This window comes from Oryctolagus cuniculus, chromosome 10 (genome assembly GCF_051225735.1).
Source record: "Oryctolagus cuniculus isolate XC-2025 breed Fujian yellow rabbit chromosome 10, ASM5122573v1, whole genome shotgun sequence".
Taxonomy (NCBI): domain Eukaryota; kingdom Metazoa; phylum Chordata; class Mammalia; order Lagomorpha; family Leporidae; genus Oryctolagus; species Oryctolagus cuniculus.
The window spans coordinates 95287006-95304193 of NC_142876.1; the positions used below are offsets into that span (position 1 = coordinate 95287006).

At 43.0% G+C, this 17188-nt stretch overlaps 1 protein-coding gene across 26 annotated transcripts in view; it reads left to right on the plus strand.

Annotated features, from left to right (window-relative positions):
* The window catches only part of ERC2 (ELKS/RAB6-interacting/CAST family member 2), a 1012357-nt gene that overhangs the window by 549256 nt on the left and 445913 nt on the right, over positions 1-17188 (plus strand). For all 26 annotated transcript variants that reach the window (XR_016214779.1, XM_051852281.3, XM_089306079.1 and 23 more), the window contains one exon: positions 12101-12236. Coding sequence is in view for 25 of the 26 variants with exons in the window: in XM_051852281.3 (XP_051708241.1) it covers positions 12101-12236 (136 nt within the window). In the remaining variant the exon portion in view is untranslated. The remainder of the gene's footprint in view (positions 1-12100; positions 12237-17188) is intronic.

Below are 17188 nucleotides of genomic sequence, written 5' to 3' on the forward strand. Positions count from 1 at the left end.
ACATCTGAAAACACAGAAGTTTTTAAAATTGATTTCTGATAGCAGAGACACTCTGGTATGTTATGCCGTATCCTCGTTTGTAAAATCATCACATGAGACTTTTATCTTCTTACACCTTTGCTTTATTTTACATCTGGGCTGCTGTACCCAGTTTCAGATTGGATGTAATAAAAATAGGTCTTGCAAACATGAAGTGCCCTTATGCTCATAGGTTCCTCTGGCTGTGTATTGTCTGGGCAAATCGCCTCCAACCTCTGGCCAGACTGTGGAATGTTGGTTTCCTCCAACATTAGCCCCCTGGGGGTCAATTTTCACAGTTTCCATATGTTTTTATATTACCTCCGAACTGTAAATACAGCTGACACCCTACCCAATTGGCCCTAATGTGCCTATGTCTAACAGGGGAGCTGTAGGCTTTTAGAAGGATACAATACTCCATGGAATTGTGGCAATTATATAAATGTTTTGTTTCCAAAGTGTTCAGATTGCATTTTTTTATTTGAAAAAGTGAATGATGTGCAAAGAGCAGATAGAAGGGAACAGGGCAGGAGTCTTATTTGTTTACTTTGCCCTGTCTCGAGGTAGCCCCTACGGTCCCAGAAGTTGTGTCTTCGTATCTGTTTCCTGAGATCTGTGTTGCCTATTTTTTTTGTCTTTCTCTTGCTTTCCCTTTTTGTTTGAGCTTCAACATTCATTTTCATTTATTTCATCAACTCCAAAACTCTTGTCTCTGATTTAATTCATTTTTACAGGAAGGAGACACAAACTCATTATAATAGAATGATGTTCTAGGATATGAGATTCAGTAAATATTTCTTCTTTTGAGAGTTAAATTCTTGCCTCAAACTTGATAATTTGTTTTAAAGATTTATTTATTTATTTGAAAGTCAGAGTTACACACAGAGAGGAAACACACACACACACACACACAGAGAGAGAGAGAGAGAGAGAGAGAGAGAGAGAGGTGTCTTCCATCTGCTGGTTCACTCCTCAGTTGGCTGCAACAGCCGGAACTGCACCTATCCAAAGCTGGGAGCCAAGAGCTTCTTCCAGGTCTCCCATGTGGGTACAGGGGCCCAAGGACTTGGGCCATCTTCTACTGCTTTCCCAGGCCACAGCAGAGAGCTGAATCAGAAGTGGAGCGGCAAGGACTCTTATTGGTGCCCATTTGGGATGCTGGCACTGCAGGTAATGGCTTTACCTGCTACGCCACGGCACTAGCCCCCAAACTTAATAATTTGTTAAAAAGATGATCTCCTTGAGATGAACGGAGTCATAGGATGGAAATTAACAGGGAATTTGCACAGCACCCTAGCTGGTTTTGTGTTCTGCTTCATATCTGGTCCTCAGTGCAGTAATCATTAAACTCACCTTTCATCCAGAAGCTCCTCTGGTGAAGAGCTGACATTCTCAGATGATGACCTCATTCATGTATAGTTCTCTCATTCTCAACCAGGTTGCTGCTCAGGGACCACCCATGAGGTTTGGAATGGCAGGACCGCAGATCAGAGACTCTGTCCTGAGATGGTGCATTTCTGCACATTTTGTAGCACTCTCTAGGGCTGCTTAGGAGAAGAGAAAGCAGGACAGTGGTGGGAAGGAACTCTACACAGTGGGTAGACCCTTCAAAGAGGTTAAGGGGAAGAGGATGGTTTCTAGATGCAGACTGACTAACATTTCTGGCCTTGACACCAGCTCTATAACTCAGGGCTATTTCCTCATCTGTGTGAGGGGTAAGGAGATAGGATCTACTCAACAGGATTGTTGAGAGGATTAAGTAAGTTGATACATATAAAGTGCATGGAGCACTTCATGTGATGTCACAGAGTAAATTATATGAACACCTGCTGCTATGTTGATGGTGGTTCTGTGTTGGAAACCAAGGTTTGGTAAACTCCAAGCCCACAGACCAGCTATGGTCCTGCTACCTATTGTTCTAACTAAAGTTTTATTGGAACATAACCATCTCCATTTGTGTACATATCATCTGTGGCTTCTTTTTCACTATAGTGACAAAGTAGAGCGAAGTTGAGTGATATCTACAGAGGCTGGATGACCTGTAGAGTCTAAGGCACTACTCTCTGGCCATTTACCAAAAATTTTATCAATCAGTATTTCAGATTTTGGAAGACCTTTCTCAGGAGGATAAATGAAATCAGGCTATCAATTTGCATTAAACTATATAGACTTCTTCTCGGCCTTTTGGCTAAGATCAAATGTAAATCCATGTATTAAATACAAATTAAATTAGGAAAGAGAGTTTTGGGGAAAGAGGGAATGGAAGCTCAGCCTCTTGGCCTTTCAGTTTAATTTTGAAAATGTTCTTCATGGGAGTAAAAGTTCTTGTTTGCTTTGTTTTAGCACCAGGTGATGGTACTTGGCTTTTTTCATCGTTAGACAAAATTTTTGTGAATTTTTTTGACTGGGTGCCATTTCACTGATACTGAATTGACATGCATTCTGTGAGACTGCATTATTTTTTCCTAGAGAGAGCATTTCTGAAAACAAATGTAAGAGAACAATCTTAATTCATGTAAATCCCTAGATACACATTCCTGAATGAGTTTAAGAGTTTGCATTAAGCATGTGGCAAACAAAAGGGGGCCTGTTTCATCCTCTGGAACAGAGGCAGGTTTCAGAGTTAAATTTGATCCAGCAGTAATCTGATGGTGGGAGCTGACTAGGCACCGTGCTGGACCACTAGGATAGAGAAGAGAACAAGGCAGGAATGAGCACTGTACAGAAGGTGCTTATCTTAGAATGAGAAAGACATGTGATGGGTTCTAGCCAGGCAGGCACAATGTGATCTGGGAGCCTATAATAGGAGACCACAACTTTCTCCATAGACCAGTGCTTCCCAGAGGACGTGGCATTTATGCTGAAGTGAGAGGGATACATGGTGAAGTAGCTGGCGTGAGAGTGAGATAAGGAGTTTCTAGAAGTGGAAATTACTTATACAAAGGCCTGGAGGACAGTAGGAGTTGGTGTATAGTACAAATGAAAGGCTGGGAGAGTATGATGAAATGAGACTTGCGGGAGGCAGAAGTTATATCTGGTGTCATGGGCAGAAGGTGGATGTTTCAGTGGTGGTGGAGATCCAAAGAAAAGTTCTAAGTGGGAGGGATTTACAGTCCCAAGTGTGCACTTTAAAGAATGAGTTACATGGACCTGGTGGAGCTGGCATCCTTTTCCACGCTGGGTATGATGCTAGCTTAGTCTGAAGAGGATGTGATCAGGAGTCATTCCTTCACTTGGATGAACGCTCTAGGGATAGAGTGTCCTGGCAGAAGTGCCTGCCTGGTGGTGAATCAGTCCCTATGCCATGTAATAGATGATTACATGTTGTGGCGAGTGCTCAGAAGCAAGTACACAGACTGCAACCAGAGAGCTTTCCAGTGAGGGCAGGGTCATCCTTGAATTTGGCACCCAGGAAAGACCCCTTTGAGGAATTGTTCATTCTGGATTCTAAAGGATGGAAGTCAGCCTTGAGAGCAATGTTGGCCCTGATGGAAAGAACAGTATATTCCTGTGCTTTCTGATGGGAAGCAGTGGCTAGGTTCTAGCAACTGCAGAATGACTGGATTCTGTATCCTGACACTGAAGGTGAGAATAGTGTAAGATCAGATTGGTGGTGTGGTCCACAGGTGCATGATTTTGTTCTTTGGGAGATGGGAAACCGTTAGAGGGATTGTATGGTGACTAGTACATGATCTGATTTGTTTTGAGAAACACATTCTTGCTGCTATGTGGAGAATTAATTTAAAGGGGAACAAGAGTGGGAGCGTGGAGAAGAGAACAACATTGTGGACCAGGCAGGAAGTGAAGGTGGAATGATCTTCCATTGCAGAGAAGGAATCTGTCCACTCAAATTCACTGTCATTGAGAGATCGGGGGATTTGTAGATCCATGGTGCAGTGAAACAGAGACACCGGCTGGGCAACCAGAAGTGGGAGGGGAGCCAGCTTTGGGCCATCCTGGAGATGAATCTGCCAGCAGCTCAGACCTTGTGAACTGAGAAGCCTGGGCATCTAGTCCAGTCTCAGTGAGAGGACTATAGAACATGATAGCCCATTGAACACTTGATGGTGAGAAGAGTAACCATCCCAGGGCTCTCAGATGCAATGACTGCCCTGTGCTCTCTGCATCACCAGACCCAGATGGGAGTCCAAGCAATAAGTGCCGGCGCCGCGGCACAATAGGCTAATCCTCTGCCTGCGGTGCCAGCACACCGGGTTCTAGTCCCAGTCCGGGCGCTGGATTCTGTCCTGGTTGCCCCTCTTCCAGGCCAGCTCTCTGCTGTGGCCAGGGAGTGCAGTGGAGGATGGCCCAAGTGCTTGGGCCCTGCACCCCATGGGAGACCAGGAGGAAGCACCTGGCTCCTGGCTTCAGATCAGCGCGGTGCGCTGGCCGCAGCGGCCATTGGAGGGTGAACCAAGGGAAAAGGAAGACCTTTCTCTCCGTGTCTCTCTCTCTCTCTAACTCTGCCTGTCAAAAAAAAAAAAAAAAAAAAAAAAAAAAGGAAGAAGAAGAAATGTATTTGGTAAATAATGAATCAGAGCCAGGCTTGTTAGTCAATCTGTGACCCTTACAACTGCGTGTGGCCTGCTTGCTAGGGAAGGTATCTCATTATTAGATGTCCATGGACTGAGTACTGAGTCCCGAGGAGGATGAGGAACAAGCCTTGCCTTCTTGCTGTGAGTCATCTATCTGCATGAGGAAAGGGGAATCTGTGGTCTCCTCTGCTCTCTATTCCTGGAGTCTTCCCTAATAGCCCCCACTGTCTGTGCTCTCCAGCTCGGGGTCCATTCATATTTGGGGCAGGGGATTCTCCAGGGTCAGAAAAGGGAGAACATTTAAAGGAAGTCAGCCCTCCAGAGCCCCCCAAGAGTGAAACCGGTGCAAGGAGAACAAATGCTTCTCTTGCTAATTGTGACCACTTCCTGCTGTGTTACCTGCTGAGTTACCTGCTGAGATTGTTCCCAAGGTCTCCAAGGCTAAGGGTATGGAGGGGAGTGGATATGTACTCTATAAGAATATTGGGGGTCCTGGGGGTCAGGCTGATGTTTCTAAAGTACTTACTGTATGCCAGGTAGTGTTTTAATAGCCTTAAGTTTATTAAATCATTTAATACTGTCATCCATCAATGAGATAACTTGGCCAGAGTTACAGCATTGGAAGGGATACTGCTGCAATGAGAATGCAACCAACCTGGCAACAAAACTGAAGATCTTAAGCAGCTTACTGCGTCTGAACCCCTTGGTCTCCTAGTGTCATCCATTTCATTGGGATGAGCAAGGAACAACCTGGGAGAACCATCTCCCCCAACGAAGGTTTTGCCACCAAGGCGTGCTACTACAAGACAGAAGGCTAGAATCCTATCTGTTCCCAGGAAGCTCCACTTCTCAAGTTTCAAATACAAACTCTTCCTTCTTAATACTTTCTTTTTTAAAGCTGTGTTGTCGGGTTCTGGGTACATCCTACAGGCAGGGTAAAAGAAATGATATCTCTTGAAGATGCATTGACATCATGTGCTTTGTCTGAGGGTGGTCTTGTCTCTGGGTCCTGTGTGAGCCCAAGAACCACAGAGGAGGTAGAAAACAGGATGGTACTTACCTCCAGGGAGCAAGCACTGCTGTAAGGGAGAATAGAGGATAAATAGATCGAGGAGAGGGGCAGGTGTTTCTTGTAGCCTTTAGGATGCTGCTTGGGATGCTTGGACTCCACATTGAAGTACCTGGATTTTTACACAGATTCCAGTTCATTCTTCCTGCTAATGTGTACCCTGAGAGGCAGCAGATGATAACTCAAATAGACGGGTTCCTTCTACCCACTTGGGAGACCTGGATTGAGTTCTAGGCTGTTGAATTCAGCCTGACTCAGCCCTGGCTCTTATAGGAATGTGTGGAGGGGGGGAGGTTAAACCAGTGGACAAAACATCCCTGTCTGTCTGTCTCTGACTTTCAAATAAATGGAAAATTCGTAAATCAAAAATGTTTTTAAAAGGCATGGGAAGATGGGCTTAAGAGTCCACTGAAGAATTTTGGCAAAGACTTACGCAGTGGACTGTTGCTAAACAAGCGGCCAAACAGTTGCTCTTTTTTTTTTTTTTTTTTAAGATTTATTTATTTGAGAAGCAGAGTTACTGACAAAGAGAAGGAGAGACAGAGAGAAAGGTCTTCCGTCACTTGTTCACTCCCCAAATGGCCTCAATGGCCAGAGCTGGGCTGATCTGAAGCCAGGAGCCAGGAGCTTCTTCCCAGTGTCCCACATGGGTTCAGGGGCCAAGCCTTCAGGCCATAGCAGAGAGCTGGATCAGAAGTGGAGCAACAGGAACTCGAACCATTGTCCATGTGGGATGCCAGTGCTGCAGGTGGAGGCTTAACCTGCTACGCCACAGCAGCGGCCACCAAACAATTGCCCTCAAGAGTCTGAGATATCTGGCTCTTTCTGAGCCCTTAAACCCTGGCTCTGCTCCTGGCTTTTTCCTGGGAAGAGAATTGGATTCAAGGAGCCACCATAGGACAGAATCTTTTTTTCTTCAGGAAGGAATATCATGCTAGGACATTTAATACATTTCTACTTGCTATAAAAATATCTTTAGGATATTTATGGTAGCTTTTCAAAATTTGTAGCTATCCTGAATAGTATTTACAAGCTTCAAAACAATGGGTCATCTCAGTGGTTAAAAGTAAAAGCTTTTATTGTTGGAAATTCTGCATGCAGTATGCCTTGTCAGCTTCCATTGTGTGTGTGTGTGGCCCATCTACTTGTGCAGCCACTGCAGGATTTCAGCTCACTCACCCATTCTCATTATGACCTTCCTATAATGCGTCCATTAGGATCAAGTGCCAGGAACGTAACTCATCTTATTATTAAGGAAAACACAAGTGGAAGCAAAGCATATGACAGAAAACATTGAATAATGCATTCCAAAGTCCATTGTTTGAGGTATTGGGAATACTTTTTCTTCTGGTGTGGGAAACAAGAAAATATGTGTGCATAATATTGCACAAGACATGAATATATTACTGTTGTAAGCTTGAACATGCTACAGTCTGTTCTAACCATTTTATCTCCTGTTCTAACTCATCAGTCCTTCACAATAACTCTGTAAATTAGATACAACTATTATTCCCATTTTATATGTGAAGAAGTTGGGGCGACGGGCAGCACTGTGGCCACAGCAGGTTAAGCCACCACCACTTGTGACACTGGCATCCCCTACACAGAGTGCCAGTTTCAAGTTGTAGCTACTCTGTTTCTGATCCAGCTTCTTGCTAATGTTCCTGGAGAGGCAGTAGAAGATGGCCCAAGTGCTTGGATCTCTGACACCCATGTGGGAGATTAAGAGGGAATTTCTGACTCCTGACCTTGGCCTTGCTCAGACCTGGCTTTTGTTGTCATTTGGGGAATGAATCAGCAGATGGAAGATATTTCTCCCTCTCTCTCTCTCTCAAATAAGTAAGTAACTAAATCTTTAAAAAGAGAGGAAGCTGAGGCATAGAGCAGGTAAAAAAGTTTCCCATAGTCACATAGCTAGAAAGTGGTAGACTTCTGACAGTAGCCCAGGCTACTGTTGGAGTTGGGCTCCGTAGTTTACAACACTAGTCACTATAAAATGGCTCCTCCTGGAAGATTCATGTAGCTATTCATGAAATATTCTTCTATGGGAGTTGTGTTATTTTATGTTCCCAGTTGTACATCCACCTAGTTATTTATCCAAGACAAATGAAAGATATCCTCACAGAAAGGCTGATATAAGAATGTTCACTGCAACACCCGACAAATGGATGAACCTCAAAACCTGCTGAGTCAAAGCAGCAGACGTTGAAGAGCATAGACTGTATGATTCCCTAGGTATGAAGTTCAGGAACAGACAAAACATATCCCTGTAGGTAAAGGATAGAACAGTTATTTCTTCTGGACAGGGAAGAGGGGCCTGGGGGCTGGTATGGCAATGCCTTATATTTCGCTTGTTCCAAAATCATTGATCAGTGTATTTAGTGCCTTTCCAATTTCTTTTATGTATTTCTGTCCCAACACAAGCGCACACAAATGCACATGGACAAAATTGAAGTTCTCATCCTCTCTGATCCTGTCCACTTCGGGATGATAGCCATAATTTATAGGTTGGTATCAGTCTTCAGGAGTTCCCCTTCACATGCAATTGTGTGTATACAGGTAGATACAGCCAATTGGACTTTTGTAAGTTAACATACATGAGGTCAGGCTACAAGTACTCTTCTGCTACCTTTTTATTTTTTGATTAACAACGTATCTTGAACAATGTGTCATGTCCACAGTTTATTTTGCTTTAATCTTTTTAGACAGTCTGATTCCTAATCGTGAATGTGTTTCATTTATTCAGTCTTTTTTCCTTCTGGTGGACAACTAGACAGTTTTAAAACATGCACTTTTACTGCAGTAGTGAAAATGTTTGTATATATGGATGTGTGTACATGTGCAAGCCTTTATGCAGGCTACTTTGCTAGAAAATGAGATTTACTGCAGCAAAAGGTACATCATGCCAAACTGATTTCCAAAAAAGCTTTGGCTCCAGCATCCTCTCAAACAATGAACTTTATCAGTCTGTTGAAGTATTTGAGAGTACATGGGTAAAATATGGCACGTTGTTTCTTTTGGGATTTTAAGAGATGCTCTGTTTTACATCTTTACCTGCAAATATGGCAATGCGTTCAGATAAACACCTGTATCTCCTGTCTGTTACTCTCAGCTGTGTAATTCTTGAGGTCTCAAATCCTGAAACCAGCACATTAGAGAATACTTTCTGGTTGAAATTTGACAGGCTCTTCTGGTAAACCTAGCAAGATTCTATTTTCTTTGACATTTCTTAATGTAGCAGCCATTGTAACCTTGATACCTACTGGAAATATTTTTATTTAATCAAAATTCTTGGAAATTGATCACTCTTTTCCCCACCATAATTGCTTTTATCCATTTTTTTTTGCAAATTTTTGCATATATTTTAATTGCATTTGCTTGGAGACAATATTCACTCCAAACAAATTATTTTTTTGAACATAGAACAGGTCAGTCTCTGGCAGAGGGTTGGAACCACCTGAGTTGTCCAGTGGATGGGACTTGAGAGGTCTCAGGGACCCTTTTTTCTGGGGTGTATAGCAGGAGGGTATTATAATATGCTTTCCTGGGACCCCACGTCCCAGATTTTAGAGCCTCTATTGAGAGCTCTGTTGAGGTCAGCACATTGATTTATTCAGTGCATGTTACTCATCAGTCACTTATACCTTGTCTTCCTGAAGTTGCTGTGGTTGATGCTACTCCAGACCACTGAGTTGCATTTGCACAGAGCACCCTTAGGTTTATGTGGAGTGTTTTGTCTTCTCCAAGGGATATGGTGGTGTTACATTTCCTGACTCCATTGCCTGCCTCCCTCATAAATTGCCTTTTCCAGCTGTGTTTCAGATAGCCCTTGGCCCTCCCTGTGGGACATCCCAGAGCAGGATTGTCTAGGAGCTAGGGCTTTGCTCATCTGTTCCCCACCCCACTGTACTCATTGCTTCTCTTATAACTCTGCCAGAACAATTCTTCTTTTCCTTTCTGGCATCCCAGTTTTTTTTTTTTTTAATTATTATTATTAGACAAGCAAGTTTGACTGCTAGAAATATTAGAAAGCCATGAATCTATGGCAGGGATGTCTTCATACTTTGCATGTAGCCATTTATAGTTTGGTGCACAGATGATCTTTTTATAAAATTTTATTTCTCTTATTTACTTGAAAGATAAATCGATTGATCGATCAGTCTTCTGTCTGCTGGTTCACTCCCCAAATGCCTGCAACAGCCAAGGCTGAGCAGGTTGAAGCCAGGAGACTGGAACTAAATCTGGATTTCCTACATGGGTACCAGGGACCCAAGTACTTGAGCCATGGTCTGCTGACTCCCAGGTGTACATTAGCAGAAAGGTAGAATCAGAATCAGAATGAAGACTCAAATCCAAGCACTCCCGTATGGACTACAGGAATCCAAAATGGTATCTTAACTGCCATGCCAAACGCCTGCCACCTTGATTGCTTTTATCACTTTGTTCTACATCAGTCTAATTGGTCCAAATTCTAAACAGTGCCATTAGAAACCCAGCCATTCTTTTTCCAACACTGGGATCTTAAATAAGGCAGCATTTACAGGGATGGTTGGGGAATACTGAAGATGGGCCCCTTCGCAGTAACAGAACTTCAGTTCCCTGGTTTTCTCAGCCACTGATTCTTAATTCTGGAAAGCTTTAAGGGACATATGTGTTTGGATTTGTTTTTTCTATTTGGATTGGGAAAACATTGCACTATCCCTGAAAGTAATGTCTGTATGTTCAGAGGGCTCTTAGAACTTTGTGGGAATTCTTTATGCAAATAATATTTATAATAATAATCTATCTTTGGCATTGGTACTTGGGAAAAGATTTAACAGTTGGCTTGATCTGATGGTATGCTTTAAAGGAATAAAAGCATTTATTTATAAAAATTTCCTCTAATTAAGCAATCTTACTAATCATACTGACTTCTCCATCACAACCTATTACTGAGTTTGGGCTTTATTTGCTAAGGAACTAGAAAATGTATGTGTCCCCAAGTTCATATGAGTTTTGGAAATACTATCTCCTTATTCAATTAGAAGGCAAGAGGTCATTCTTAACATTTTTGTGGTAGCTAAAAGATAATTTTCTGAAAGTGTCCAGGCAAATTTTTATTACCAGGACGCCTGATAGAAGATTATTCAGCTTAATTATTAATTCTCTTAAACTTGGTTTTACAGAGGTAGGAAGGAGTGAGGGTGTGTATCATTTTATAAGGAGCATACATACACATTTCTTGTAAGGTGCTTTTTTAAAAATTTTTAGTTCTTTCATTTCGGCATACCTTGTGCTTATCATTTTCTCCATAAGCTTGTTTTGGGAGTCAGGGCTCGCTCACAGCTATGCTGGGGAGAAGGGGTGAAGGGCTTAGCGAGGGTCCCCAGTGATTCTGCTCCAAGGCCCTGTCTTTTGGAGCCACTGCTCCCAAGCCCTCTGGACTGCCCTTCTGCCTCCTTGTATGTTGGATTAGATTTATAACAGCTGCTGTGGACATGGTTGCCTAAATCTGTGGAATGTTTGTCTAAACGCTTCTGGTGAAATAGCTCACACGAAGTCTGGGCCTCCTGGTATTTTTTAATTTTAAATGTCCTTTATCCATAGTCTTTTACACACTTGGCCACTTTATGATTTTGTCCTTTGACGTCCTATAGCTCCATTAAGAAATTTTACTTCAAGCACCGGGACTTTATTTAACATTATGATTAGCCAAACTGTTATTCTGTTTGAGCTAAGTGATGACAGTGTATTTGATTGGAACCCTGCACTTGTTATTTTAAAATCAAAGTAATGGATTATGATCTCAGAATAAGAACATGATCCAAAAGAATAATAATAATTAGAACAGCAACCACTTAGAAGAAAATAAACACCGCATTGTGGAACACTGGGCCCTGTGTGCCCAGGCCCTGGCTACCTTTGCAGTCCGGTCTCCTATTCCACTTCCCCTTCCCACCCTAGGGTAGCCTCAGTGAAGTCTTCCAGTTCTTTGAAGTAGCCAGCTCCCTTCCTGCCGTGGGAGTTGCGTGCTTTGTTCTCTCTGCTAGGGGAGCTCCTCCACTGGCCTTGATTCTGCTTACTCCTTCCAGTCCCACCTCTCAGGGAGGCCCTCCCTGGGCACAGTGTCTAAAGTCATCTCCTCCCACCATACCCCTGTTCACATATGCACATCACCATCTTTCTCAGCATGGTATTTATTTCCTTCTACATTAGGAAATCTAACCTGGGTCTCCTTGGTACTTTTGTGTCTTGCCCACTGGACTCCAAACTCCAGAGCACTTTTCTCATTTCCCCCTGCAGCCCCCTTGCATCCTGGCACCTGGTATTAAGTGGGTGCTCAGCACTTAATTTCAGTGGAATGCATAGCATATTTGGAGGTCCCAACTTTTTCTGGTGTTCGTATCAAGATATTCTATGCTTGACACTTCTTGAATCTCTTGCAATAACATGATCCTCCAGTGGCTGTATGTAACCAAACTGTGCTGACTTTTCTCAGGCATATGAAGGATCAGAACAAGAAGGTGGCCAACCTCAAGCACAACCAACAGCTGGAAAAGAAAAAGAATGCTCAGTTACTGGAGGAAGTCCGCAGGCGAGAGGATAGCATGGCTGACAACTCACAGCATTTGCAGGTGAGTCCAGGCTTCTCTTCTTGTACCTGGAGATGGACTCTGCACTGTGAGCCGCTGCTGTGGGGAACTGTGCATGGCCATGGTGAACTTGCCTCTGCCGTCAGTCCGGCTCTCACAATAGACTCCCGAGGAACCCAATAGGTCTTCCCAAGTGTGAAGCACCATTTTCAAAATGGTGCCCAGGAAAAGCTGCCTGTGGTGGATCCCGGGAAATACTGCTTGAAATGTTTTTGGTTCCTGTATCTCACCTTAAAAGGTAAGGGCTGCATGTGTATAGTTTATAAGAAGCTTAAAACTACTTCTCATGTCTTCTGTGTTTTTATTTGCCTTGTTTTGGGGTTAGTGGAAGGCAAACGTGTGTGTTATCACAGCAGGTCTGTGGAAAAGTATGTATTTAGCTGATCTCAGTTTACAAAACAAGTTTTGCTTTGTTCAAACGTTGAGGCTCTGACTGGATCGTTATTCTGTTTTCTCCATGAATTCAGTTATCTCTCAATGACCAGCCCTTTCTTAGAAACCAAACGACCTACTGAAAACACCAATTTTTCCTCATTAACCATCCCTGTTTTTGCCAAAGGAATCTCTCCCCATGTGCTCAATAAAACATTCAAGTTAAAACGGGGCATTTGCTTTGAAGTTCCTTTATTTATTCCAGTGTGCCTTTAAACAGAACAGTGCAAGTTCTACTTGGCCGGAGTTCATGTTAAATTTTACTTATTAATTAGTGTCTTTCTCCAGTTATATATGAGGTTTCCTCCTTGGAGATGGAAGAAGTTAGATAATTTTAATATGTACTCATAGTTCATCTTTTTAATTGACCCAAAGAGAAATAAATAATTACTCCATAGTAGAAAACACCTTGCTCAGAGCATGATGCGCGAGGGCTGCTTGGTCAATATTAGTTTCACTTAATCTCCTTTTCCACTGATGTGTGATCCAGAGCATTCACTGAATAACGCCACAGGAGGGTCGGGTCTGCTCTTCCACTGTGAGCCCCTTTAGCGTGGACTAAGAAGTTACTTGAAGCCACAGCTTCCCAATGCTCTTGGCAAATCATGTCCCAGGGTTCTGGGTTTTAGTGCCTCCCAACTATCACAGAATATGTTAGATTGGAGCTTAAAGACAGAGAGTGCAGAAAGGAAATACAGAAATTTTACTCTCCTTCCAACCCTCTAGTCTCATTTATTCCTCGAACTGATGTTGGTGGTTTTACATAGGGAGAAATTAGAGTCTCAGAAAAGTTGCGAAATACCATTCTAGTGCAGGCTGGGGATGGACCTGACTCCAGGTTTTCTTGCCTTTGGGAACTAACGTAGATGAACAGTAACAGTGGTAGGAACCATTTATTGAGTGTTTGAATTTGCTGGGCACTGTGCCACATACTGCAGAGTGACTGCTATTCAATTCTCTGTCTCCTGGGTTAATCAAGATTCTGCCATGTGAGTGACAGGAACCAAACTCCATCTAAATGGGAAAAAGGGAGAATTTGTTCGTTAAACACACTGTAAAGGCCGGAAGTGGGTGTCTGGCTTTACTGCATCCAGGGATTCCAGAGGTGGCATCAGGAATGTGTTCCCTCCTCCTCGCAGGGATCCTCTGCTCCTTGTTGCCTGGATTCTCAAGAAGGTGCTCTGGAATGGGCGGCCACGAGCAGCCAGCCTTCCGTCCAAGAAGGCAGTCACCCCCAGGGAAGGAGAGTGACTCTGACTGGTAGACCTAGCTAGTATTCATGGATAGCATGTACATAGCATGCAGGCCAGGGCTGGGGCACCTGATCCCCTGCAGCATAGAGGAAGGGGGTCAGCCTCTTCTGAATCCTGTGGGGCTAGCATGGGACAGGTGATGATGTTCCACAGGAAAGAAATGATTTTTGTCACTGGAAGGGGTTCTGGGCAGATGAAACCACAGACATCCATTCCAGCTGGCCTACGGGAGTAGGCTAACGTTGTCCCATTTGCTATATTAGAGGGAGGAGGTGCTGAGAGATAAAGTAACTTGCCCAATATGGCCTAGCTAGCAAGTGGCAGAGCCAGGACTTAAATCTGCATCCAAGTGTCTTTAGATGATGAGGGTTGTGAAGAATTAAGAAGGCAAGAAAGCCATAGGATGGTAGGGAGTCTTCGTGGATCGGGTGAGATTTGAGCTGAATGAATCTGTTATGGGAGAGATGGAGCAAGAAGGAAGGTGAACTGTCAAGAAGATACGGAGGTTGGGTAGTGCAAGGAACAGTTAGGACACAAAAATTCTTTGTGTGGCAATTTTCATGAAGGAAGTGTTGCTGTTAATATATTTAACTGACTGTGGAGATAGAATGCCTGGGTTTCATTCCAGACTTCAGATTTTACCAACTGAGTATCCCTAGGAAGGTTACGTAACCTCCATAACCCTCAGTTTACTCATCTTTAAAGAGGAATACTAGTTATATCTACTCCAAAGTTGTTATGAGGGCTAAAGAACCAGTGCATGTAAACAATTTCTAATTGTGTATGACACAGGCCATGCTCAAAATAAGTATCAGTGATTAACTGTTATAATAAACACAGGTGAAAGAAACATTTAAAAAGAGAGTTGTCTGTTAGATACATGGTTAGTACACGGTTTTACTCTGTTAGGCACTGAGCATCAAAGTTTTTTTTTTCTATATATAACAATTTCTTCTTTTCTAAGAACACAACTAGTTATGGAAATTAATGTCTTGTTTTGGCCCGTGAACTTTTGTATAGCAATATTTTCATACGGGGCCTTGATAACTACCTCGCAGACCTATTTATAAAAGATAACATGGTCTGGAATTGCTTAGTTGCATTCCTGACCACCCCAAATGAAGGATAGCATTTGAAATGCAATAAAAAGTGATCACGATTAATTTTGATGAAAATGCCTCTGGTTAAGGTTAATAGAGTGAACCTCCCACTGTCCTGGCTTGTTGAGCAGATGGGCTCAGATGGAGTAATGACTGCCTTCTGGAAACAGAACTTATGAAGGCGCCTGAGTTCTTAATATGGTTGTTGTTTTAAGCACTTCCTAGTCATACGCTACCCTGTTAAGTCCTTGAAGTGCCAGTCAATCAGGATTAGATTTGGTTGATTAATTGATTAGATTGTGGTTATGTGATTGGCACCCTCTGAATTCGATATAGTCTACACCAATATTTTGCAGTGATTGACTACCCTGGTGTCAACATTTCAATGAACCAACTAGGTAGTATATCCAGAAAGATATCTGGTGGCATATTGTGAGCAGTGGGTTGGGTCAGTGTTCAAGAGGGAGTTTGAAAAGATTCCTCTAGTTGGCATGAAAACCAGAGACAAAGTTGGATGTAGGTAGTGATCATGCTGTAGGTAGCTGATCATGCCAAACCTGGTTGTAGACTCATGGTGCAAAACGTTTCCCCAATCTGACCCTCTTTAGTCTTATGTTTATGAGCTGCAGTTTACAAACTGCAAACTCAGATACCTTTAGGACCTAGGGGCTACTAACATGAGTAAGAAACAGAGTTTCATGTAAGAGGAATGGCGATGTTTGATTCTTTCAGCCTTTCTTTTATTTTCTATTTTTGGTAGACATGAAGCAGGTAACAATTGCTAAAATAATGCTGTGGTAACACATTCCTCCAAAACCCAGTGGCTTCAGGATATCGGTAGTTCATTCTTATAGATTTGCAGGTTGACTGAGTGGCTCAGTGGCTCTAGGGAGGGCGTGGCTGGGCACTCCTACCACTCCCTGATGTGTGTGAGCTGGCTGGAGCACCTCTGCTCCACATGGGTTCCTCCTGAGGCTCAGGCTGAAGAGGCATCAGCAACCCAGGGAAAGCTCTTCTAATGGCAGTAGCACTGGCATAAAAGAATAAGCAAAAAAAAAAAAAAAAAAAAAATTCAAGGGCTCCTAAGGCCTCATCTTGAACTGACACTGTGATTTCTGCCCCATTCCATTGGGCAAAGTAAGACGCACGGCTTAGTGCACTGTACTCATGAAGAGAGCATTGTAAAGGGGCAGATATAAGGAGGGTTGAGAATGAGGCCATTCCATCTATCGAAAGAGACACGGTTTGGAAAAATATTTCTCAGTTATAAGAGAAATAACAGCACAAACGTTATGAAAAATGGCAGCTGTGGTTGGTCTGCCTCCACGGACATAATTGACAGTGGTGAGGAACTACAGGAAACTCAAGAGCCAGACAGGGGCCACTAAGCTCTGGTTGAACATTGTTTTAAAAAGATGGGCCTGGGGTTGTGGAATCATTTGGTTGTCCAAGAAAAGTCATAAGAAGATGAAATTTTATGTGAAATCTGTGCATTTTGCCAAGTGGATTCCATCTTTTAAATACTCAGGGGTTTGACAGAGCATCTCTGTACATGCATTGTCCTCTGGTTTGTGGCTGCTGTGGCGTAGCCTGGCACTCCGACCCCACAGGATTGACGAGGTGCAAAAAGGACAATAGGAATGCACCCAGGAGAGAGAGGTGGAGTTTTAATATTAAAGAGTCATTTTTTTTTTCTGAAAATACCTTGAACTTTAGTTTCTCTGAAGAACTCATCCACAACATGTTAGATTTTCTTTAAAAAATTCTTTATTAATAAATATGTTTTGAAATTGTTATTTATTTGAGTGAGAGACAGACAGAGACAGAGAGTGTGAGCGAGAATACTTCCATGATCCACTCCCCAAATGCCCACAATGATGAGGGACGCAGGGCCAAAGCTGGGAGCTGGGAGCTCAATCCAGGTCCCCTGTATGAGTGACAGTGACCCCATCGCTTGAGCCTTTATTATTGCCTCTCGGAGTGCTCAGTGGCAGAAAGTTGGAGTCAGGAGCAGAGCTGGGTATCAAACCCGGACACTCCAGTATGGGATGTGAGCATCTTAACCAGTAGGCCAAATGCAAATTTAACTTCTTGAATCTTTTTGTTTAATTTTTTGCGTTGGCAAAGAGTACAGAAAGGAAAGGATACA